Source organism: Thermomyces lanuginosus (genome assembly GCF_041956635.1).
Source record: "Thermomyces lanuginosus strain ATCC 200065 unplaced genomic scaffold VTN49scaffold_31, whole genome shotgun sequence".
Classification (NCBI taxonomy): domain Eukaryota; kingdom Fungi; phylum Ascomycota; class Eurotiomycetes; order Eurotiales; family Trichocomaceae; genus Thermomyces; species Thermomyces lanuginosus.
The window spans coordinates 414,210-437,738 of record NW_027192365.1 but is presented as its reverse complement, the minus strand read 5'-3'; the positions used below and the strand labels follow the sequence as shown (position 1 = coordinate 437,738).

At 53.2% G+C, this 23,529-nt stretch overlaps 11 protein-coding genes across 11 annotated transcripts; 4 read left to right on the top strand and 7 right to left on the bottom strand.

The window, feature by feature from the left end:
* Positions 1-45: 45 nt before the first annotated feature.
* Positions 46-1,019, bottom strand: VTN49DRAFT_4184 (uncharacterized protein; the record flags this gene model as incomplete). The annotated part of the gene is made up of 3 exons (XM_069412102.1): positions 46-312; positions 395-826; positions 900-1,019. 3 exons carry the CDS (start codon positions 1,017-1,019, stop codon positions 46-48), a joined length of 819 nt encoding a protein of 272 aa, XP_069267379.1.
* Positions 1,020-1,500: 481 nt separating this feature from the next.
* On the bottom strand, positions 1,501-4,407 carry VTN49DRAFT_4183 (uncharacterized protein; the record flags this gene model as incomplete). The annotated part of the gene is made up of 6 exons (XM_069412101.1): positions 1,501-2,664; positions 2,727-3,995; positions 4,055-4,086; positions 4,138-4,159; positions 4,214-4,276; positions 4,390-4,407. 6 exons carry the CDS (start codon positions 4,405-4,407, stop codon positions 1,501-1,503), a joined length of 2,568 nt encoding a protein of 855 aa, XP_069267378.1.
* Positions 4,408-4,855: 448 nt separating this feature from the next.
* Positions 4,856-5,680, bottom strand: VTN49DRAFT_4182 (uncharacterized protein; the record flags this gene model as incomplete). Its single annotated transcript, XM_069412100.1, has 3 exons — positions 4,856-4,919; positions 4,975-5,079; positions 5,136-5,680. 3 exons carry the CDS (start codon positions 5,678-5,680, stop codon positions 4,856-4,858), a joined length of 714 nt encoding a protein of 237 aa, XP_069267377.1.
* Positions 5,681-6,164: 484 nt separating this feature from the next.
* On the top strand, positions 6,165-8,548 carry VTN49DRAFT_4181 (uncharacterized protein; the record flags this gene model as incomplete). Its single annotated transcript, XM_069412099.1, has 4 exons — positions 6,165-6,391; positions 6,447-6,528; positions 6,583-8,133; positions 8,186-8,548. The coding sequence occupies 4 exons, from the start codon at positions 6,165-6,167 to the stop codon at positions 8,546-8,548; spliced, it is 2,223 nt and encodes a 740-aa protein (XP_069267376.1).
* Positions 8,549-8,996: 448 nt separating this feature from the next.
* On the bottom strand, positions 8,997-10,825 carry VTN49DRAFT_4180 (uncharacterized protein; the record flags this gene model as incomplete). Its single annotated transcript, XM_069412098.1, has 3 exons — positions 8,997-10,335; positions 10,430-10,541; positions 10,597-10,825. The coding sequence occupies 3 exons, from the start codon at positions 10,823-10,825 to the stop codon at positions 8,997-8,999; spliced, it is 1,680 nt and encodes a 559-aa protein (XP_069267375.1).
* Positions 10,826-11,679: 854 nt separating this feature from the next.
* Positions 11,680-12,569, bottom strand: VTN49DRAFT_4179 (uncharacterized protein; the record flags this gene model as incomplete). The annotated part of the gene is made up of 5 exons (XM_069412096.1): positions 11,680-11,688; positions 11,745-11,895; positions 11,948-12,001; positions 12,171-12,229; positions 12,384-12,569. The coding sequence occupies 5 exons, from the start codon at positions 12,567-12,569 to the stop codon at positions 11,680-11,682; spliced, it is 459 nt and encodes a 152-aa protein (XP_069267374.1).
* A 1,355-nt stretch (positions 12,570-13,924) lies between these two features.
* VTN49DRAFT_4178 (uncharacterized protein) lies at positions 13,925-14,587 on the top strand (the record flags this gene model as incomplete). Its single annotated transcript, XM_069412095.1, has 1 exon — positions 13,925-14,587. One exon carries the CDS (start codon positions 13,925-13,927, stop codon positions 14,585-14,587), a length of 663 nt encoding a protein of 220 aa, XP_069267373.1.
* Positions 14,588-14,812: 225 nt separating this feature from the next.
* On the top strand, positions 14,813-15,486 carry VTN49DRAFT_4177 (uncharacterized protein; the record flags this gene model as incomplete). The annotated part of the gene is made up of 2 exons (XM_069412094.1): positions 14,813-14,886; positions 15,273-15,486. 2 exons carry the CDS (start codon positions 14,813-14,815, stop codon positions 15,484-15,486), a joined length of 288 nt encoding a protein of 95 aa, XP_069267372.1.
* A 611-nt stretch (positions 15,487-16,097) lies between these two features.
* Positions 16,098-17,730, bottom strand: VTN49DRAFT_4176 (uncharacterized protein; the record flags this gene model as incomplete). Its single annotated transcript, XM_069412093.1, has 3 exons — positions 16,098-16,553; positions 16,707-16,909; positions 16,986-17,730. 3 exons carry the CDS (start codon positions 17,728-17,730, stop codon positions 16,098-16,100), a joined length of 1,404 nt encoding a protein of 467 aa, XP_069267371.1.
* Positions 17,731-17,834: 104 nt separating this feature from the next.
* Positions 17,835-18,452, top strand: VTN49DRAFT_4175 (uncharacterized protein; the record flags this gene model as incomplete). Its single annotated transcript, XM_069412092.1, has 3 exons — positions 17,835-17,951; positions 18,003-18,112; positions 18,188-18,452. 3 exons carry the CDS (start codon positions 17,835-17,837, stop codon positions 18,450-18,452), a joined length of 492 nt encoding a protein of 163 aa, XP_069267370.1.
* Positions 18,453-22,146: 3,694 nt separating this feature from the next.
* VTN49DRAFT_4174 (uncharacterized protein) lies at positions 22,147-23,377 on the bottom strand (the record flags this gene model as incomplete). The annotated part of the gene is made up of 2 exons (XM_069412091.1): positions 22,147-22,994; positions 23,056-23,377. 2 exons carry the CDS (start codon positions 23,375-23,377, stop codon positions 22,147-22,149), a joined length of 1,170 nt encoding a protein of 389 aa, XP_069267369.1.
* Positions 23,378-23,529: the final 152 nt, after the last annotated feature.

Genomic DNA, 23,529 nt, shown 5'->3' with positions numbered 1-23,529 from the left:
GACCTCAAAAACCTCCTGATGAAACATTTTCCCGATGATCATGATTCATGCATGCTCGGCTTCCGCTTCGGCTTTCTTTTCCACCGCAACCGCTGGGGACTTCTTAGGCACACCGTCGGACGGTAAAGTAACGACGGTGATCACAACCGTCAAGAACAGCAATCCGACTGCCGACCAGGTCATGCCAAGGAATTTGTGGCCGGTCGTAGCCGAAATGCCCGATCCTTGACCGTGTCGGTTGATGAGCTCGACAAACTTCACTGAGAGGATGCTTGCCACAGACGAGGCCACGCCGAGACTCACGAAGCTTAACTGTACCATTGTATCACATTCAGCCACTTCAATCCTTCTGATGAAGACAAAAGAAGAAACAAACAAAAAAAAACAAGCTTACCGTGATAAACGCCAGGTGCGCAATTACCGACGCTCGAGCTTTGTACTGGGTCTGCAGGATCGAGATCAGTGACGTGATGCCCGTTGCATGGACCCCAATAATGTAAATGATGGCCATAGCCTTGCTTGCAGACTGAATCACGGCAAAGTCATCCCGGATGCTCTGCGGCCAGAAGACATCAGACGTGTTGAATCCGCGCCTGAGCGTGAACACTTTATCCGGATCGAAGGCGAACGTTGCCGAGGTCCGCGAGCAATTGGTGATGGTCCGGTGGCCGCCATAATCATCTACGGTATAGTGGCCGCTGCAGTACGCAAGGACGTACACAGAGTAAAAATCCTGCAAGCCAATCTCCGTGGCCGCGATGGAGATATTGTTGAATGGTCCTTGTCCTCGAATGGTCGGGCTCAATCTGCTCGCCGACGTGTTCAACTGTAAGGTTCAAATTTTAACAAAGAGAAGGGTCAGCTGGATTTGGTCACGCGCGGACACCGCCCCCTCTTACAGTCATTATACTGGCATCATTTAGGACCCTGCGTCGCGAACCGGCAAACAAAGTGAGCATGCTCAAGATGAATGCTGTCAGAACGAGAAGCTTGGGCACGACACTGATCGGGAGCTGCATGGCCGGAATCAGAACCTGTGCGAACAACTGCCCTCAGAGCCAGAGGACACAAAAGAGTGAAACGGTACAGATCACAAAAGACCACTCTCTCGATTCCGGGCATCATAGGTCCTGCCCTGAGATAAATGAGCCCAGGAGGCTGGCAAAGGAATTTCACTATCCATTGCAGACACCTTCGGAACATCAATTCAAAAGACAAGCAAGAAGTGGTTAGCAGGCATTTTCCAGCCCAAACCCATTCCAGATAGAACAAACGAAAGAATGTAATCGTACTTTCAGCCACTGTAAGGCATGTGCACCAGGTCCGCCTGACGTAGGCATTGTTCATTTGATACACGTTGAAACTTAATATCGACTTCATGGCCCAGGAAATCACACGGTAAGAGGAATGTACAGAACACTCGAATCCATGCTATTTGACTCTCAGAATAGAACCTTTCTATTACAACAAGGGTCCAGTACGCAAGACAGAAATCGTAGATTACGCAGCAGTCTCGACAGTCTCAGCCGCCCCATTCACCGCCGTACCCGCCTCTCCGTTCTCTTCCCCAACGTCAATCAGCGACCCCGATGAGGCCGGCTCGGCCGGTCCCTCCTTTTCTAGTCGCAAATACTCCTCCCACTCTGGGAACAGATCCTCATCGGCAGCAACGTTGGTGGAATCCGCGCCTGGAGGGACGCCAATCAGTCGCGAGACTTTGCTCTTGCCCGACTGTTCAAGGGACTCCTTCCACCGGAGGACCAGGTTCGGCGCGCGAGACGGTTTGTAGGTCTGCGCAAACAACACTGCCTCAGCCAGGCGGTTCGTCCGCACCAGCACGTCAATGCAGGCATCGACGTCACCCAGCGACCAGAGCGCCGAGAAGGCAACATTGTGGAGGCCATTCGCCGACGCCTGCTCCGCCAGGGACCGCAGTCCTTCAGCGTTGGAGCTGGACGTGTGCAGCAGCAGCAGCGAGCCCAGATCCTTGGCCTGTGTGAAACACTCTTCCGCAAGACGCAGATCCCAGGCCGCCAGCGCCGCATCTCCGACCGTCTTCCACTTGTGCTCCACGTCCGCCTCCCTCGCCAGCTCAAGCGCAATGTCCAGCCGATTGAGAGACAGCGCAAGCTCGAAACGGTGCTCCGAATCCGTAGCCACCTCGAGCGCAAGCTCCTTGTAGCCCTGTCCCTCGAGGAAGCGGGCTATCTTGTTCATTTGGTCCTTCGGGATGCTCTCTAGAAGCTCGCTGGCAGCTTCCATGTCCCCACGCAGCACCACGGTCTGGTACTCGATCACTGACAGCGACAGGGCGAATGAGACCACGTTGACATCTTTGTCGGCCAGGTAGACGCGGCCGTCGCGCGGCAGATAGCCGAGCAGATACATAGGCTGGTCAAAGTGCGAGATCGTGTACGTCTGATCGCCGACGAGGTAGTTTAGGCGATTCGTAGAGCTTGTGTAGATGAAGCAGTCGCCAACCCAGACACCCGTCCGCACAGTCTCGTTGATGTCCGTCACCACTTCGAAGGCGGATTCGACGCCATCCTCGTCGGCCTCACCAGCATTGAGACCGTTGATGTAATTCTCCCGCGAGAACCGGAGCACATAGAACGTGTCGTCGCAAACAAGGGTGACCAATTCTCCCGAGTCAGACCAGTAGACCTGTTTCGGTCGTTAGTCCCTCATGATTGAAAGCACAATCTCTCCCACTTGTGAGTACGTACAGCTCGTGGATCGACTTCGATTCTTCGCACCAGGTTCCCGGTTTCCCAATCGAACATACCGATTCCACCCTGGCCTTTAACACCCAGGAGCACACCGCCAGTGAGCCCCTCGGCTTGGAACCCGACGTCCAGCCCGCCTGGCTTCTCTTTGAAGTTTCTAAAGATCTTGACACTCGTTGCTGACTCCCGGATGGCATAATCATTGCTGTTGTCTTTAGAAGCCCAGACAAAGTCGAGCGCCTGACCAAAGGCTTTGTTTCTCCACGCCAGGGCCGTGTAGATGATGTACTCTCCATCACCACACACAGAAACGAACCGCCCATTAGGCGAGTGCGCCAGAGATTGGGGATAGACTTCGCAGGATCCCAAATCTTTGGTGGGCAGGGAAAGAGGCTCGCCATCCTTGACGCCCGTTTCGCCGCCCTTGATCACTGTGGAGACTACCTCATTATGTCGTGCCCACACGATCTTTCCTGAACCATCCATCGAGACGGCAGGTTCTTCTCTTCCCATCTTCACCACGACCGCGCCGTCATCGAAACCCATGGCAATTCCTTGACGCCCACGCTGGTAGCTAACGCACCACGCCCGCTCGAGGCCATAGTTCAAAGATTGCTCTAGTCGGTACGTGTTGGCATTCCAGATCTTGACCGTGCCATCCTCCGATCCAGAAATGATGACAGGCAATTCAGGGTGGTAGCAGGCAAACGACACATTGCTCGTATGGCCCTCCAACGTCGCGATCAGGGCCTTTGTGGTGTAGTCCCAAACCTTGACCGTCTTGTCATCTGACGTGGTCAGAATATACGGCTTATCAGCATGCGGGTAGTAATCCACATGGTTCACGCCCTTGGTTTCATGCGCTTCGAGCGTGAAGTTAGCCTGGCTGGATCCGAGATTCCAGATCTTCACCGTGCGATCCAAGCAGGCCGACGCAAACGTATTCGTGTCTTTGGGATTGATGGCTATCCCCATCACGTAATGGCTGTGCCCTTCAAACACTTGCACGCACTTCCAGCCTTTCTCCCAGTCCCACAACTTGATTGTCATGTCATCGGAGGCAGTCAGGACGAACGGCTGCGTCGGGTGGACAGCGATCGATCGGATATAATCGGGGTGCGCCTCGAACTGCGTAATCTTCTCCGACGTATTATAGTTGTACACTCGCAGCTGGAAGTCATCGGACCCGCAGACAATCCAGTTCTTGCGAGCAATGAAACGACCGGACCGAATGGGGACGTCCGTTAATTCGAAAGTCTTGATAATAGACTAGAAGCCAGTTAGTTGACTCTGTTGCATGCCATGGCTCTCCGAATCTCCTGGCTAACCTGAGTCTCGTATGACCAAATATAGACATGGCCTGGAGTATATCAGCTGCAATCGCCATCAACGTGTCCACGACTACACATACCGCTGTACAGTGTCGTCAAAATCTGTAGCAAAAGAATTAGCAACAAGTCTTGCCGGCTCGCTAGCTTCATACTCACCCATGGCTCTGTCGGATGAAAGTCAATGCCCTTCACCCGCTCGGAGCGAGCAAAGAGCTGCCTCTATAACAGCGAGTTGTTGTCAGCTTCCAGATCCTACGCCAATGGAACCTCTGGCGACACTTGAAGCGCCACTCCTGACGGGGCTCCTCGAAATCGGAACCAAGTATACGCACCTTCACGTCCAACCGCATATTGACCCTCCGTGCAGCGTGTCCTTAAAGATTAGGATTGAAGTGCGCCCTCTCGCCAGGGCCGTGAAAGAACAGGGAAACTCCAATCCAGTGGAGCTGATGTAACCGATACTGATTAACGGTACAGGACCTCCTTCAACAATCTGCGATTGAAAGCGCGGCCAGCGGAGGTCGAACGACTGGATTGCGGGCATCGAGAGCTTCGGAGCCGTGATGTGTCCAGACTGTGGACTTCCAAAACTGGTTTAGCGTAGATATTACGTGCCGTAATGATACTGACATGTTACACTCAATTGACGCCTCAGGCACAGACGAACAGCGCCCTCTTGAAATTGATACGAACGGGGAGGGAAATCCACAAGTGACTTTATGGCATGTAGTTGGGGCTTATTCTACATCGCAACAACAAGGAATACATGAGTAGATACATATGGCCGACCGTTCGCGTCTATGCTTTTCGCTCAAAGTATTCCCATTGCCCTGCCGGCGGCTTTTCGGCCAGCTCTTCCCATCTGTATGAAGCCTGTCAGTAACCTGCCGTTTCCATATGCATGAGGGTCAACGTACGGCTTCTCCTTAGCCAGTTCTTCAACGAGCTTAAGCTCGCCCTCAGCCACCTGGATAACCTCTTCAATCAACCCCCCTCCGATTTTGTTCTCAATTTCAGCAATCCTAAAAAGTCTTATCAGCACCACGACGCTCTCAAATGTGCTCTATAGGTGCCATACTGTTCCGCCTCGAGAGGTGGCTCGGCCTCCCAATTGAGTTCCTTCGGTTCGAAGTCGGACGGCTTCCTCTCCTTTCCAGCCACTTCATCCATGATCTGGTGCCACCGAGAGAGTTCCTCCGCAGTACGCGCCGGGCCCTCGGTGATGGGCTCCATGCCTTCACCATCCCATTCCAAATCAGCAACGGTAACCTTATTGTCACCCTGCTGGATGCCAGCATAGGTTCCGTCGGGAAGGCGGGCCGCCTCGAACCGTTCCGGATTCTCAGCGACGGCTTTCTTGACACGCTGCAGCCATTCGTCAAAGCCCGGCGGCTTGGTGGACTCGACGATCTGTAGTCGGTGACGGGTCAATGCCTCTGTCGATTGGCGGTATACCGAGGACTCTGGGAATTCCTTGAGCTTTTCCAGAGTCCGGCGGTACAGGTAAATGAGGGTCGGGCGCGGGCTGGGGTGCGTAACGAGGCCCGTTAGGCCGGTCGGAGCGAAGGGCTCCAGATACCGGCCCTGCTTGACATTGGCCAGTAGACGAAGTGCCGGCCGCATTCTGGAACGGCGATTGCGAAAGCAAAGTCGTGGTTTCGGCGGCCGGGAGGAGAGACTCTTGGGTCGGAATACTACAAATCGTGACGCCAACGATTCTCGATCCGGGCCAGCCAGATTGAGTTGCTTAACTTGGATAACGCTAGTCCCAAATAGGAAACCCTTTAGGGGCCACCTTTTTGCTGAGTCTCAGTCTGCAGGGCTGGAGCATCTCAAGTTGCTTCGAGACTCCTTTTCTGTGCGTTGCTTCGGTTCTGAAGTTTTTCTTGCTGTTACCAGAGCCGGCCTCTGTTCCGTCGTGCGATTGGTCTCTGGCTATACAGCGACGAGTTGCCGCGGTTCCCGCCGATCTGATCTCCAATATTGATGTCCATCTGATGACTGCACGGCGATCTGAAGAATCGCCCGCAAGTTATCGCCCTTTTCGAAACCGGTCCGCTCGCTTCTTGTTCTATTCTCAGGTCTCGGACCTGCAATACCCGCCAGCATGAAGCCGTCTCTGCTGGTGTGGTCGCTTCTGTCGCTCGTTTCGATTCCTACCCTCGCTGCCGGCACACCCAATGTTCTGTACAAGCGGGAAGGGAACCAAGATGATCAAGCGGCGGAAGTGGCCGACGACAGCCCCAAGTCTACTGTGTTCAACGGTATAGAGGTGCCGCCGCAAACGGAACTCACTCCGGATAACTTCAAAGAGACCATTGCTGATGGTTACTGGTAAGTCCCCCTGTCAGCTGGGGTTGCCACGATCTGGACGCTGAAAAGCAACCAGGTTTGTCAAACACCATTCTCCATCATGTCCACACTGCATAAAAGTCGCCCCGACATGGCAGACATTATATGAGTTTTACTATGTAAGAAATCAATGCGCACCACCGAAGCTTGTGCCACGCGGCTAACGTCTGCAGACATCGAATCCGTTGGCGTCGTCGACGGCTAAGTCTCCGGACGTAAACTCCATGAATTCATTCACCAAGTTCTATGATTTCCATTTCGCGTCCATGAATTGCCTTGCCTTCATGGACCTGTGCAAGTCCTTGGACGTGAAGTACTTTCCGACCTTCGCTCTGTACCACAATGGTGAATTGGTGGAACAATATGAGGGCCCGAAGTCTATGGAAGGCTTGAGCAAATTTATCGAAGAGAAGCTCGAGTTGATTCGGCCCGGGTCCCGTCCTCGGAATGGTGTGAAGCTGCCTGAACCCGGCGCGGCCAGTGTGGACACTACAGCGCTGCCCGATACTCCGGAGGCCAAGGATAAGAATCCTGAGGCAGGAAAGAAGGCGGGAGAGAAGCACAAAGAGCAAGCCGCCAAGCTGGACAGCAAACAAAATGGAAAGGAGTCTGCCTCTGAGGTCGAGTCGCCCGCCCCTAAAAAAGTCCCGGTTGAGAAGCCGAAGAAGGTCTACAACCCGCAGGGAACATCGGTTCCATTGACGGCCGAGAGTTTCCAGAAGTTCGTCACCAAGACTCGTGACTTGTGGTTTGTGAAATTCTATGTGCCGTGGTGTAGCCACTGCCAGAAGCTGGCGCCAACGTGGAAATCGATGGCCAAGGAGATGAAGGGAGTGATCAATATCGGCGAGGTCAATTGCGAAGTGGAAAAGCGGCTGTGCAAAGATGCCGGGGTAGACGCTTACCCGACCTTGCTGGTCTTCAAAGGCGGGCAGAAAGTTGAATATTCTGGCATGCGTGGCTTTGGCGACCTCGTCAATTTCGCCCAGAGAGCTGCGGAGATTGGCTCCGGTGTACCGTATGTCAATGCGACTCGCTTCAAGGAGTTGGAAGAACAGGAAAACGTGATTTTCCTTTACCTATACGACTTCGCAACCACCTCGGAAGATTTCACTGCCTTGGATCGACTGACTTTGAACCTGGTCAATCGTGCTCGGCTAGTCAAGAGTGACAGCGCTGAGCTGGCCGAACGGTTCAAGGTGGTGACGTTTCCTCGCTTGTTGGTTGTCCGGGAGGGTCGTGCAAATTATTACAACTATCTGACTCCGCAAGACATGAGGAATTACCACCAGATGTTGGACTGGATGCGCAGCGTGTGGCTCCCTATTGTACCGGAGTTGACTGCGTTCAATGCCAGGGAAATCATGGATGGCAAGTTTGTTGTGCTGGGTATCCTGAGCCACAAGCGCCCGGATGAGATGATCCTTGCGAAGCGAGAGCTGAAAAACGCCGCACTGGAATGGATGGACAAGCAGACACAACTGTTCCACCTGGAGCGGCAGGAACTCCGCGATGCCAAGCAGCTGCGCATCGAAGAAGCCGAGGATCGGGACGATCAAAGAGCGTTGCGGGCCGCAAAGAATATGGTCATCAGCATCCGAGAAGAGGACCGAAAGCAGGTGAGGTTCGCCTGGGTTGACGGAGATTTTTGGGATCGCTGGCTGCGCACCACGTACGGAATTGATGTTAAAGAAGGCGAGCGTGTGATCATCAACGATGAGGAGGTGAGTCTGCCTACATTGCCCGACTGAACTGAATTCCACTAACGACATGAAGAATCGACGCTACTGGGACTCCACCAGCAGCGGTGCTCGTATCATGCCTTCGCGGACCTCGATCCTGGAGACAATCCCTCTGGTGATCAGCAACCCACCGAAACTCCGCTCCAAGTCGACAGTCGGCTTTATCGAGTCCATCTATTACAGCTCCCGGACGTTTGTGTCGGATCACCCGATCATTTCCCTCATCATCCTTGCATTCGTTGTCGCTGCGGCATTCGTCATTGGGCGCAGACGCAATCTCCGCCGTGGTGGTCCCAGTCCTTGGGGGATCCTTGGCTACGGTAATGGCGGTGGGTTCTTCCGCCTCGACGGCAAGGAAGGGATTTTGAGCGCCGGGTCGACTGGTAAAGTCGACTAAATTCCTTTCTCCTCGTTTTCGTTCATCTCTCCATTTTTTTTTTTTTTTGGCTCTCTTTATTGAAATGGATTACCTTGAAAGACGGGCTGGAATTGTGCGAAGGGTGTTGATGCATGTCATGGGTCTTTTCTCATTTCTTCTCTTTTGGGACGGGTAAACATCCTTACTTTTTTGCTTATCATTGCTATGCAGGGAAAAAGACCACACATGGACAACCTTTTGCTGTTGTTTCTGTGTATATGTAGAACAGTTTCTATTTGCTTGTTCGTTTTCTACTTGGGAGTTGGGAGGAGCGACTGATCCGTTTAGCATGTTATAGTCCGTCCGCTAATGAACTAATCATGGGGTTGGATCGGCTATATAGATTCGAGTTTTGATAATTCCACACGTTTCTACCCAATTACCTTAGATACATGAGTAGGGGGGTTTGGGGGCTTGTTTTTCATGATCAGTCTGATTTTGGAGCAGCCTGGCTCTTCCCATTCTCATTACCATCCCTATGAATACCATCGCCCTGAGCCGGTACGCCATGATAAACGGGAGGATCATACAAAGCATGTTCGATGTTAATCTTGGGACCCTTGAACCAACGCTTTGCATCGACATGCCACCAGATAATCGCCCCCAACATCGGCGCACCGTACACAAGACACGTCCAGTTCATGAGCTCCGGCGTCAAATTGCGTCCCGTATCCGCCGGCAAGCAGAGGATCGGCAGCATGAGGAAGACGAACAACGCGCCGACAGCGCCGACAAGTCGACTCGTGCGGCCGAGATTCCACGGGCCGGGACGGAAACGGTCACCGACGAGAAAGACGCGGATAGCAATGGGGATAGCGAAGGCGATGAACTGGGCGATGGCGCCGATGGAGAAGAGTGCGCCGATGGCGACGTCGCCGGCGAGGACGAGCAGGCACATGAGGGCGCCGAGGACGGAGTTGGCGATGACCGCGTTGACGGGGGTTTTGGTCCAGGGGTTGACTTTTTTCCAGATACGGGAGAGCGGGAAGCAGTCGTCGCGGGCGTAGGCGTAGGAAACGCGTGATGCGGAAATCATGCATCCTTGGCCCATGGAGAAGCCGCAGATGATGGTTAGGGCTAGCAGGGCCATGGCGGTGGGACGAGGTAGGGTCTGCAGCAGGTATGATGCCCAGGGTTGGCCGAGACTCGAGCCCAGTACGGCGTCAATGTCTGTGACGGTGTATGCGACCACCAGCTGCAGGAACCAGCCCATCAGCCCGCCGATCGCGGACGTGAGCACGATGGCGCGTGGTGCGGCAATGTTGGCGTTGGAGCACTCCTCCGCCAAGTGGAACGGTGAGTCGTATCCGGACATGGTCCAAATCACGCCGACAAACGACATCAGCACGGCCACGCCGTCCGGGTAATCGGTTGCGTTTTTGATCGTGCCCCAGACATCTGCCGACGACGAGAATCGCGGCCGATTACTCGTGGCGGCCGGGATCGTGATGATGGCAATCACCAGCGCAATAATGTTGAAGGTCGACCCCCACGAGTTGAAGGTCGCGATCCACTTCGTCGGCATGCTGCTGATGATGGTGTGCAGGAATATAATCAGCACCGTCAGCAGGTACACCTGCCAGTGGGTGGGCACGTAGTCCGGGTTGTTGATGCTCCCGGCCGCCAGGATCATCGCCGCCAACGAGTAGTCCACCGACGGTGCCGCCGTCACCTGTCCGATCCAGTTCGACCAGCCCGTGATCCATGCCGCGAAGGGTCCGTAGCCCGGTGGTGCAAGGACGGCCGATGCGTAATACAGTCCTCCGCTGGTTGCCATTGTCAACCAAGAGGCTCAATCATGATAAAGCAGTAAGGGAAAGAAATCATCCACAAAGGTAGGGAGGGTAGGGAATGAACAACCTGGTAGGCATTGCCGAGCAGAGTTCGGCCATGGACATTGCTACGCACTGGATGAAAACCATGGCAATAATCCAACCCCAGACCATACCTCCTGTGCCGGCGTAGCCCATTCCTGTTTCTGTCAGACGCGGTTCTTCCTCGAATAGTAGCCCTAAGATGGCCCTTACCATAATACAGCGTACTAGCAAAAGACGGCAAGAGTCCTAGAACCGCAAAGCTAACACAAAAGGTTGTCCAGAGGGAAAACTCGCGCTTGAACTCTTGCTTGTAGCCCAGGGCATTCAACACGGTCTCATCGGCATCCATCGCACCTTTGGAAACGGGGACATCCCCGTCCCGCAGGACGGTGGTAACCTGGGCATGGATGCCTTCGCGGGAGGCGTCCGACTTTGACATTCCGACGACATTCGCTAGGACGATCGATCGGCCTTGATCCAAGGAATGGAAGATTTGGAATTGTCTCTCTCTCTCTCATGAATGAACCCTGGGAGTTTGGGCGTCTATATGTATCGAACATCGTATGCCAGTATCTCCCAAGATTCATCTGCCGATACCCGCCGCTACTGACCCTGCGCTCCCTTTCACGACAGGGTCCAAACCCAATGGGGAATCCATAACCTACACCATTGCGGCGTTATCTCAGCTGTTATCGCAACATCCCGGCCTAACTGCTGCATGGCCCATTGATAAGGCGGGGGGGAGCCAGGCCTGGGGACAGAATCTCATTGGATTCCCCGTAGAACCGGGATTTTAAAGTACCGAATCTGGGGCTGGTCGCCGTCCATAGTATCGTTGCAAGCACAGGGAAACATTGGTATGTATGACTCTTGGAAATGGGGTTCGCGGCGCTGCGTAAGCTTGATAGTGCCCTAAATCGTCCAGTTCAAGGTCGGAGATAGATAAACTCTAATCAGCGCTACGCATGGACTTGCCTGTATGGGAACAGTACGATTTGCATCTACCAGAGAGTGCTTCCCTATTGGAATTCGACAGAGTCTAAGCACGGGCTGCGGTTGGCCGCTTATCTCTGGTTACGGTCAGGGCACTGTGTGTGTCCCGACCGCATCGGAATTTGAACCGAAACGTGCTGTACAATCAAACTGGACATGGAAAGTAACAGGGCGTAGATGAACGTTGATGAAAAAAATGTCGATTGAGACATCTATATGCTATAATTCGGTCGTATTCTACAAGCGCAGCCACGTGGACCTCCCGACCATATGGCCAATGCGGAGAACCATGCGTATTGATCAGAACGGCTGAACAAGAAACGTTAGCATCTGACACAGTATCTCGCCCAAGTTGTTATACTCACGTTGTCCTCCGGCGGGATGCTTCGGTCAAAGTAGCCGCTCAGGAACGGCAGCACCCGCGACCAAACGTCCCGGCGAACACGCGGCACCTCACCCGCGAAGTACAGGACCACAAAGCCGAGCGTGGCGCCCAAAGGAGCGACGACAGAGCCACTAAGCCATTCAGTTTGACCGTCCGTTTAAATGCGTACCCGTTTCGACTTACTATCGCGCAGCCTTGGTCAACGTCAGGCCGTGGAAGTGGCGGGGAACATCATATCTAAAACCGAGACATTAGAATGGCTATTCAATCCATTTTCTGAACCATTGTGCCAATTCCGGATTTGCCTGCCCCAATCCCGTGCACACGACGACTCGGACTTGAGAACAGGCGATGCGGTACTCTCCGCCGAAGGGGACATAGAGAACACGGCGCTGGCATCACTCACTTGGGTCCGAACGCGGAGCGGTAGGAGGCCGTCGCGAGGCGCTGAACGGTAGGGGAAACCTAGAGACATAGGGCATTAGCAATGGCACTATTCATCACATCCGGATGATGTCGAACACGAGGTTGTCCCCAATGGCATGACGCCGCGAGCAATTCGATCGCATGGGCATGGATAACACATTCAAAACCTCCATATGGAAAGCTGGTGACTTACCATTGTGACCGATCGACAGACGGCAAGCGAATGGCAGACTGACTGACTGCTTTGCTGACGGGCAACGCAAGACTCGAGCGAAAACTGACGATGAATGGGAGCCGGCCAAAATCGGTATAGATAAGTCACGTGATCCGCAAAATTCCGATCACTAGGGGCCACGGGCAGGAGGACACTGTTATTCATGCCGCGCTATGCATCGTGCCATGAGTTTGGCGGATTTGACATGCTGGCAATGCTTGTGTCGACTCGATATGTGGTTCTGATTCCGTGAAATGATCAGGATTGACAATGAGCGAAATGGGCTCAGACCAGGACGAACCTCGAAACCATCAAAAGCACCGCTCTACCACAAGCAAACTACTAATAATTATTACTTGCGAATGCAGCATCGAACGGGAGCATGGTGTAATACTTCTAAAGGATATTGTTGGTAGGAGGGCTTCTACCGTAGCTAGGAGTGAATGGCTATCGCGCTAGGATCCTGTTGATTAAAGCTTCGATGTTCCAGAACAGCAGTAATTAGAACCTGGGCAGCGTACAGATCCATGCGATTTAAAGATTTGCCGCAGCTGAACGAAGGCCCTCAACTCGAAAACGAACTGCTCTTATAGTCGCACTCCACGTGTCTCGATCAATCTAATTATTAATAATGGGGACCACCTTGGGCAGACAAGGGGTATCTGTTGTAGGGCGTGAAGCGCTGCGGGAGCCGATCGCCGTTAGGAAGCACATCTATACACCACCAGCTCTGAGCTTGTCCTGCATAATCACATCCGCACCATGCCGCCTGTCATCATCGCCCTGCTAGTGCTAAAGTAGCCCTGCGGTAGAGCATGTGGATAGCCTCTGCAAGCGTCGAAGCTTGAGCTGCTGTGTCGCCGCAGACGGCAACGGCCGCCACGGAAAGTAGCGAAGTTATCCGGCTTGTTGCATCATCATTGCACGACAGCTCCCCGATCCTCACGAAGATCAAAAACAGGACGACGGGAGGAACTGACGGATGACGACAGTCACGATCGAACACCGAGCGAAGCGCGGGGAAATGGAGATCTAATAAAAGGTTGACATGTGATTCGTGCAGCGGGCCGGCGCATTCCGAGTCTCAAACTCTCGCCCTTCTCCGGGAACCCAAGGACAGCGAACGGAGCCAGTTATAAACTCTGCATGGCGTGAAGCTAAGAGTGGGCGTTGTTCGTAGACTTATAAGCACCATCACCGATCTGGTCTGAGGGCGGATATTCCCCAGATTCTTCAAGCGACAACGACGTCATCGGGCCCCGTTGCAGCGAACCCATCTATCCTGGGTTGGGTTAAGATCCATCCCTATCTCCCCACAAGGCAACCGACCGGGATATATCGGGATCGCCGCCTCCTCATCTTCAAAAACTTCATCCCGCATGGTACTCGAGAAAGCCGGATAGTCTAAAAAGTCATCGCATCGACATCGACATCGACATCAGAGAGAAAAGAACTCCTTACACGATCACGACTGGAGAGACAATTGCAAAGACGCCAACTTTGGGGAAATGCTCCCGCCGATGCCTTCCAACCGCCCAACCTTTCTCGCGAACTTCTTCGCGGCATTTCGAGCAGGCTCGGCAACGGGATTCAAGCCGTCCTCCTCGGGCACACCGTCGAGCCCATCGACATTATCGTCAAGCCTGAACTCGTCCTCCTCCTCGAGCACCGCGCGAGGAATCACAACAAAAGCCAACGGCAACTCCAGCAGCAGCACCACCACCACCACTACAACCAACAATACCAACAATCCCACAGCCTCCTCATCGACATCCACCGAATCATCCTCACCCTCAACCCACAACTACAACCAACAACAATCCCGTCATGCGAGCCCGCACAGCAGATCATCACCCCTCTCTTCGCCAACCGCCGCCGCCGCAGCAGCAACATCATCCTCATCATCCAGCAACGATCCGTCACCATCCTCCACCTCCACGCCGATCCCAATCTCCTATTCCAATGCCGCGCACCGTCACCGGCGAGGCAGCGATTCCTCCAGCGGCTCCGCCGGCGGCGGCCCCTCGGGATTCCGTGACGCTTTGGGAGCCGAAAAATGGTACATCGGCGGCCGGACGGCGGGTGGCGAGGAGCGGTTCTATCGCCTTGGCATGGTCGCCAAGGGTGGCGGACGGTTAGGTGCGATGACTCGTGTGGGCAGCGTCGACCAGCTGAGTCTGTGATAGCTTAGCTACTACAGATTACAGTTTCCTGATCACTCTCTTATTTTTTTTTTTTTTCTCTTTTTTTCTTCCTTCTTTCCCTACTACAAATTCTAGAAAGGGGGGGAGTTTGGATTGGGCGGAAGTTCTATGATGGTAATATGTACCTTCATGTTTTGATTTCCTTCGCACTTTGTTTTATCACAAAAAAAAAGGGCTTCTGAACTACTGTTTTCCTTCTAGGTTATGTATGTTGAACAGGCACACGGTGGATTGGTTCGTTGGCTGGCTGGCTGGTTAGGGGGCTTCTGGAACAGGCTGTATGAATTTACGACTTAACGAGACATCATTTATCTATGGGGTTTTTTTGGCTCTTGGGTATCCTCGTCAGTCACTAGGTATTACTTATTTTGAAGACTACGGGACATGGAAACATATGATTCAGAATCTAGACATTGTTAAACTGTGACCATTCAAGTCTGTCATATATAATACATTAGCACACTACGATTGAGTCATAACACAGCTGTCAGCGGAATATGACTGCGCGACGTTCCATGACTGTATGGATATAATGCTTGATAACCAGCTTTTGAAGATACAGTATCTGAAAGTAAGAGCAAAAAAAAGCAAGCTCGAGCACAACTTTACAGGACTGCTGCCTCCCAATCTGAGATTTCACGCGCGCAATTCGACTTTGAACGAGAAAGTCAAACAACCGCAGCCAGAAGAACACAACATTTCTCACAAGGAGGAGTGATCTCTCTTCTTTTTTTTGGGCCCGATTAGCTTCTTCCCCAGAACAATCAATGAAGAAAATGAAACAGCAAATCCATATAAACCACATCGACAATGCACATGAAGAAACCCCGCCCTTGATTTCTCTATTCCCCGTTCAACAACACATCCAGCGGCAGTAACAACCAACAACATCACCACCGCCTCAAAGGAAAAGAAAACACAACTTGTCAAACACAAAAACACACATGTATAACCCCCGTCTATTGATTGACGCCAGTGAAACCGCCCCCACCAACTGTATCACTCATGACAATCGATGAGATAGAAGGAATATCGCAAAGCACGGCCGTGTCAATGATCCGAAAGCCACGAGAGATAAGTCGACAAAATTGGCAAAGAAGATGCGGATCCCCATCGTCCTGGTTCAGCGCCGCCCTTTTTCTCTGTTTTTTTTTTTTTCTTCTTCCCAAACGGCATCATAAAAGCCTTTATCGATGAGAAGAGAAAATCGCGTCAAAAGAACTGATGTCACGTCAAAAGAATCGAGAAGCAAACAACTCCCAAGACGCCAACCTGACAAGGCATCATGGGCAGATTGAGCAACGACCCGCGCATTAAAAAGGATATCAAACACAAAAGGACAAAACCCTCATGCGCTGTAATCCACACTGGGCGACCCGAGGTTCCGCATTGCCGACTTAACCCATCTACCACCCGCGTTCCTATTGCCTTGTGGGCGCGACGGATCCTGTTCCCCGAGCATAAGTTAATGGGACAATTCCAATCACGCTCAAGTGGCAATAGGCTCTTGTGGGTTCTTTTGCTCCACACTCGAGACACCGCTGGGATCACGCATACCGTCACCGCTCATGTTTGTTGAAGCCATGTAGAGCCCATTCATCCCACTCTCTTGGTTTCCTGCCGTCGTGGCCGGGTAGAACTTGCGATCGGGATCGACATGCGTACTAATGGGTTCGTGACCCGGCGCCATCGACTGAGGGAATACCGGGTTCATATAACCGTCGGGAGCTCCGGCGGGGAACATGCTGGTCCAATCGAGGTCACCGTTCGGTGCCTGACCCGGTTGCCCCGGCTGCCCCGGCTGCCCCGGCTGACCAGCTTGACCGGGCTGGCTCGGCTGTCCCGGTTGTGTCGGCTGACCGGGTTGACCCGGCTGCGCGGGCTGTCCAGGCTGGCCAGGAGCGACAGGACGCTTATTATCCGGAATCGCAGGGGCGGGCTTGACCTGTACATGAAATGATGAGCATCAACATCGATTCCACTTCCATGATACTTGAGGAGACTCCGTTGGGGTAGATCCCGACCGTGTCCTCGAGGGGCCGGATCATACGTTCTGAATGTGATTGTAGACGGGATCGGACCGCCAAATATAACTTACCTCTTCTTGAGCAGGCTTCGCCCCTGCTGGCGCGTTGGCAGCCGCCTGTGATCGCCTCACATGTGCCTGCGGATGAGAAAGATGAGTAGCGCCAGTAGGATTGCCTCTCCGAAGAGAGCACTTTTGGAAGTGGCGTTTGAGAATGTCACTTCGGGAGAAAGTGTCCTTGCACAGGACGCACATGTAAGGCCGATCTCCAGTGTCTAAAGTGGGAGTTAGCCGAATCGGTTCATAGAATCCCTAGGGAATAACAAAGGTATAAAAAAAAAAAAAACTTACGTCTCAAGAGGTGGCGCTTGAGATGCTTTGCATGCAGGTACGTCTTGTTGCAATGGGGACACGGGAATTTCCCATCGGCATCCTTGGCAGGTATTGTTGTGTTCTTCGCGGTTCCGTTGACGCCGTTCACCGCAGCGCGACCGGGAACCGAGGGGAGGATACCACGTCGGCCCTGCGATCCGACCACTTGACCGCGCGGTGGCTCCTTACCCCAGTAGGGGTTCATGCCGTTGGCGGCGGCCATGCCGTCGGGTCCCGCCCACATGGGTGCCTTGCCGTCGGGATGGCTGTAGGCAGCCGGGGGCATGGCCGGATAATCGGGCCGGCGATCACGCGGCGGCGCGGGAGCAATGGGTTGAGGATACGCCTGAGCATTGGACGCGGGCGGTAATAATGTCGGGTGCGTCTGAAACTGCTGTGGCGCCTGGGACTGCGGCTGAGCCGGGTGACCCAGGAAGGACGATGGCGGGAGGGTGTGTGGCGCCATGGGCGCTGCCGTGGTGTAGACCTCATGCGCCGATGTTGAAGGAAACCGGTTCATGTCGGGCCGGTAATGCTGACCCATGTATGGAGCCGGCGGTTGGCCGTGATGGGGCTGCAATGGCGGCAGGGTATGCGGTTGCGGCTGCGAGACGGGGTATTGGGGCTGCATCGGGTATTGCGGCATAGGTGGCATGTTCAAGGGAGCCGCGCCTTGCGGCATGGTTGTCGAGGGAGGTCTCGAGGGGTGAGAACGGGGATCCATGATTAGAGATGATGACAGGGGCGCGAAGAGAGGGGTCAGGCAATGGTAAACAAATGACAAAAGTGATTAGACCGATTTAAAGGAGACTCTGGACGTGCCGAATCATGAATCACGCGCGGTACACGCCGCGGCGCCTCACTGTCGAAGTCCTGAAGGTGTCCAATGGAGACCGAGACACGTTTCTCTCTGCTCTCCGCGACCCGAGACCTCGAGGATCAGAAGTCCGAACCGCAGCCAAGTCACAAGGAAAAAAATAAAAAAACGCGTCGAAGGAAGCAGACACGGTCGGGGTTGGGAATCAACACACACAGACCGATGCCGATGAGATCAATTGCCAGAATCCCGTATCAGAGAGATCCGAAGTTGGTCTCCACCGAATAAGGTGAGGTTGGGATAGTGGATAGGTTTAGAGGGACTTGCTTGGTGGTGGTGGTGGGAGAGTAAGAGGCTTGTGCAGGAATGAAGTCCCCACGGTCATCCACCGGGGCAGGGAGTGGTGGGAACTTCTCTTTATCCGCGAGCCAGGCCAAGCAAGAAAATCGTATCCACCAGCAAACTCGGGTGGGTCTGACACACCCAGTGCTGATGCTGGCTACTTGTCGGTCGATTCGCGACAAGCCACGCGCAAGAAAAGGTACCCAAACCAACTCGGGTTTAAATGCTGGAGCTTTGGTCAAAACACCCAGTCAACCCAATCCCGCGGTGCAGGTCGGCAGCTGTGAACAGCGCACCGTCTGACGACAGCACAACGGGCAAAGGGATAGATATTTGGGACTTGGGCGGGGGATGAATTGCAGTTGCAATCGAGATTATTACCAGCGATAAACGCTTCTCTCAGGCACGAGGAAAATGTGGAAAAAGAGAGAGAGAAGAAGAGGGAGAGAAAAGTACAAGAAAGAATGGAGTAATAGCAAGAGACGGAAAGTGGGAGGGGGGGAAAGGGACACTAAACCACGAGGGGAGACGAGGGAAGAGAAAAAAAAAAAAAGTCAAATTTCTGCTTGGGTGGCGTGGCAGCAAGAAAGCACGCCTCGAATGATAGATAATCAGACCAGCGACCATGGAAACGGAATCGGACCATCCTCCTTCCGGGAAACGGAGCGGCAAAAGGGAGAAGGAACGGAAAACGGTGGATGAAAAAAAACTTTGAAAATCATGAATTGGGCGCGGAGGCGACGCTGATTGGGCCCCGGGGACCTTCACAACAAGAAAAAATTATTTCACTGGATGTCCGCCTTTTCACGAGGAAATCCGCTAGTCTCAACTCGGGCATGATTGACACTGCACAGACTTGATCTGCCAGTCGAAGCGACCGCTGTGGCCTGACTGACACCACAATGCCGACGAAGAACCCGACGCAAACTCTCCGGGGGTGATTTTTCAACCTAGGAGTTACATGTAGTGCGAGATCTGCTCCAGCCGACAGGACGATGGGAGCGGCCGCGATCTGACTTGGACGATGGAATTGGCCGGGGGGACTGGCGCAAGAGCGGAAGTTACCTAGGTTAACGTCGAAATCTTATTCTTTTTTTTTTTTTTTCGTAGGAAATGAAGGATGACGGTGTCCGTATTTCGGAACAATTGATGAAACCTGCGCTGGTCACCGCTGGACAGGATCATCATCATTCGACGGTCTGGTGAGGTTATGCGCAGGGTTGGGCCGTGTGCATAAGCCCAGGGTGTGTGCACCGACGGTCGGCAATCGGCATCCTGGCCAGTCAGCGATCTTGCGGCGAGCACGGCCGAATCGGCCGACCGTCTGAGAAAAAAGACAGCGGTCACCAAGAGGGAAAGTGTGGCCGGCACGACCATTTCTCGCCGCTTCCAGGCACACCCTCCCGTCCCTGATCAAAAACGTCCATTGGATCGACTTCCCTGGCTCGGCCGAGGCAAGATGCTGAATCCGGAAGTCAACCTAATAATAATAATGCTGGCCTGCAACGTCTGCGCGTTCACCTTGCCACCCTGGCCATGTGTTTGCCATTTGTCCAAGAAAGAAAAAAAAAAAAACGACATGATTTGCTCAGCAGCAGGATGATCGCCTGGAATTGCTTTGTTGGCGGGCGAATTACACCCAGCAATCAAATCACTCGAATCCCGCCCGTCTGCGAATGATTTCACACATGGAAAATATCCCCCTCCAAGCTTTTGTCGTTCTTATTAGACACATTGAATGGCGGGAGCTCGAATCACATCGAAATGAAAGGGAATCCGGGTGACAGGTGATGCAGTGGACAAACGACATCCCATGGAGCTGTCGCAGAGGTGCACAGAATCAAACCACACGAGTACAACCTCATGCATGCAACGTCCTCCAATCCTCCCATTCAATCCTTTTGCTCAATGTCAACTGGTCAAGGACACTGGCCTCGCCAGATGTCGTCGCGAGTGTTGCCTGTCCTTCGTAGTGCATGGTAGCCTAACCACTGCTGCCGCCCGATCTCCGGGCGGTCATTTGGACGAGATTTGATGATGATGATGATATCATGATTGTTTCCATGCAAGACAGCTGAACGAACAAGGTAGCAGTGTTCGCAGCTGGTCGTCACCGGTCACGACGAGATCCGCAGGATTACCTGCAACCGGAATTTACTACGCTCAATCCTGTACGATGGTTCCTTGAACTGCTCCAGTGGTCCTCGTTCATCCTCCCCATACAGAGTAACGCAAATTCCTGTCTAACATTGTGCGATTGGGAGCCATCAAGAACCTCCTTCTCAGAGTGGTTGAGAAATTGCGGACGGAGGGTGCATCTGATGTGCACCTCCCTCCTCCGAGTATAAGCTCAAGGAAATTAACTCCTGCGACCTTACGGCGACGCACCCTGCTAATTGCCACACCCTGCAAACTGACACGTGCGTTTCAGTCTTCAGGGCACGCAATGGACGATCGACTCCGTCCGAAATTGAGATCCAAGAAAACGAGACTGAACGAACGTTATTCCGGACTGTGGCCAGTTAAACTCGTGCGGTGGAAACATTGGGCTTGGCTTTCTTGAGCTGCGGAGTCCACACGAGCTCCCTGAATCCGCCGGCCATACGGAGTATTTCGGGCTTCGGGTTCTCTGAATGAACTCTGTTCGCAATTTCGCACAAGCGACGACAATCACTGACTTGTTGGGCTGGTCGATCTGTCGGTGTGACTAATCAGGGCCAGGTGCTCTCACCAGAGATGCCTATGATCATTGCCGAAGAAAAGCGATGTGAAGCGTGCAAACTGCTCAACTCGTATTCCTCCATTCAAAGCGCGAGCTACAGAGGTACGATCTAAAGTAGAGGCCGTGGCTGGAGACGCGGCTGACGCCCCATCGCTCCCGTCTGAATGGGACTCGTGCATGATTCTCCCGCTTCCATCGGTGGACCTCCGGGTTATCCCCAACGGTTCACGACAGAGACTTGAGCAGCCTCTCTCTCAACACGGTTGAAGAATCCCGGCCGGAAAAAACATGGACAGCATGCTGGCGTGTACGCCGGCCGTGGGAGAGAATTTTCTCATCCGGATCGACGGCACTCCGAGAGAAGGAAGCTTGCTGACTGAGCATTAGGTAATCAAATTGGTGCGAACGCCCAGTGGAACGTTCCGGGTGGGCCATCTGCCTACCCACCCGCCGAAGAGCGTCAAGCTCCTGACCCTGGCCTCTCCGTTGACCATCCATATCCATGGATTCCATGCATGTCATTCGTATCCGAAAGTCAAAATCTGTCTCCTGAGATTAGGGACAGATTTGAGCGATAGCACGCAGATGGATTAGTCTCAGTATACCTGGTCGAATGCATGCGATTTCCCACATCAAGGGGGCAAGAATTCGGGCCCTGTCGGCCGACAGAGTTTGGTCAGGAGAGCAAGAGTCTGGGCAACGTTTTCATTACGTAATTTTGTAATTTACGGGTAACTAAACTAGTCAACTCCTGTAACTCAATTACCGCGCCAAGGAACCGCGTGGCAAGTCCTCACATTCAGACTGGTCCGAAACTCAAATTTCATCCAACGACGACGGTCGGACTCGTCGAACGGCAGTCAGTCAGTCAGTCAGGGTGACGGCTGTGTTTTGGATAGGTATATTGCTACTGATCAACTTTCAATCGCTCCATATCGTCAGACGAGCAATCGACTTAGTGTTCAGCTTTGTTGTGTAATACTGGTACCAATCTCCAATGGCGTACCACGCAGAACACCAACGGCAGCTCCCATCAAAATTCTCCAGAGCAAAGTACTACAAGTCGTTAAACCTGAATAACAGGCGAGAAATCATACTTGGGCATCAGCGATGCTCATGAATAAGCGGCGATCATCGTCTTTATACCATTCCCGCAGAGAGCCCGGTACCTTTGCATATTTTATATATATATACATACACCTGTATATATCTGCTCTCAATGCCAGTGCAGCGTCAGGCTTTGAACAAGCACACTGATATCAAACACCCTCGATGTACTGTCTCAACGTCTGGATCATCTCTTCCACCATGTTTCGTCGATCTCCTACTCCATTGCCACAATGGGTGTCCAGCAGAGCTGCGGCAACAGGATGAGATGCAACGCGACTCCCATCATCAGCTTGCAGGGCGACGCGCCTGGTCTCTGGAAACCCAATGCTGTGTTCGATCCTGCCCAACATCTGCGTCATGGTCAGGAACAACATCCGCAGCTGTGGTTCCTGGACCCGGTCCGAGTGGGCCAGCGGATGACGGACGGCTGGGGTAGATCGGGTCTCCAGTGGAGACGGAACAATCACCTCCTGCAGGATGTATGACAGGACGAGGTGGTACATTCCGATCAGGCAGGTGTAGCAGCTCAGCGCCGCAATGACCGTGGGCGCGTCCATGTCCGCCCACCGTCGTGGTCGTTTGAAGGATGATGACGACGGCTCTACTGGAGGCAGAAGTCCTGGCTGCCATTCGGAAGGTGAGCCGGAGATGATACCCGCTGATAGTTGCATTTCAGGTTGGCCAAGCAACGCGACACGAGCACTAATATCGGACGAGGCTAAACATTGCACAGATATCTCAAACGGATGGTCATTCCCCAATGATCGAACCGCGTTCATGAATCGCTCTGAGCATGCAAGAACCGTCCGCACGGCATAGTCCAGGCTCGTCATACTGATTTCCATTGGTGTTGCGGGGGTTGAACTCCCAGGCATGGCGAGTCCCTGGGAGAGACTTTGCTGGCAGTCCAGAAAATGAATGTTCAGATCCAGAAGACTTCTGCAATACATCTGCTCACGGTTTGGACGAAAAACTCCTTTGCCGTCGTAAGAAAGATCTGAGGTCCTATCAGGGATGATTCCTATATGATTGCCACTTATGTGGTCCGGAACACATACCAAGACCCTCTGCATGGAATTGCGATAGTTCAATTGGCCATTCCTTCCCCGGGACTGCCATGTTACTGACGGAAAATTGGCCTTCCTGTTCAGCATCAGACGATGGGGGTGTGATCAACCCGCTATAGAATGGCATATTGGATATGTCCAAGTCGAAATCATTGACGGAGCAATACTCATCATTCACGGGTTCTGCCTTGAGTGGTTCCTGCCGCGTGCTAAACACCGCGCATTGGCCATCTAGGGCAGGGACATTATCAAGCCCTTGGCCCACTTGTTCTTGACAAGTATCTACCAGTGGCGGACAGTCTTGAGTTGCCATCCCGGATGAGGAAACTTTGTAATGCTCGTTTTGAAGGACAACGCGTCCGCCATCATTCTCCTTGGTCTCTGTTGGGACAAGGGATTTTTCTCTACACCTTCGCGATGTTGGCGCTGAAGTGCTGATCGTACAGCCAATGTTGGCCCTGCGGC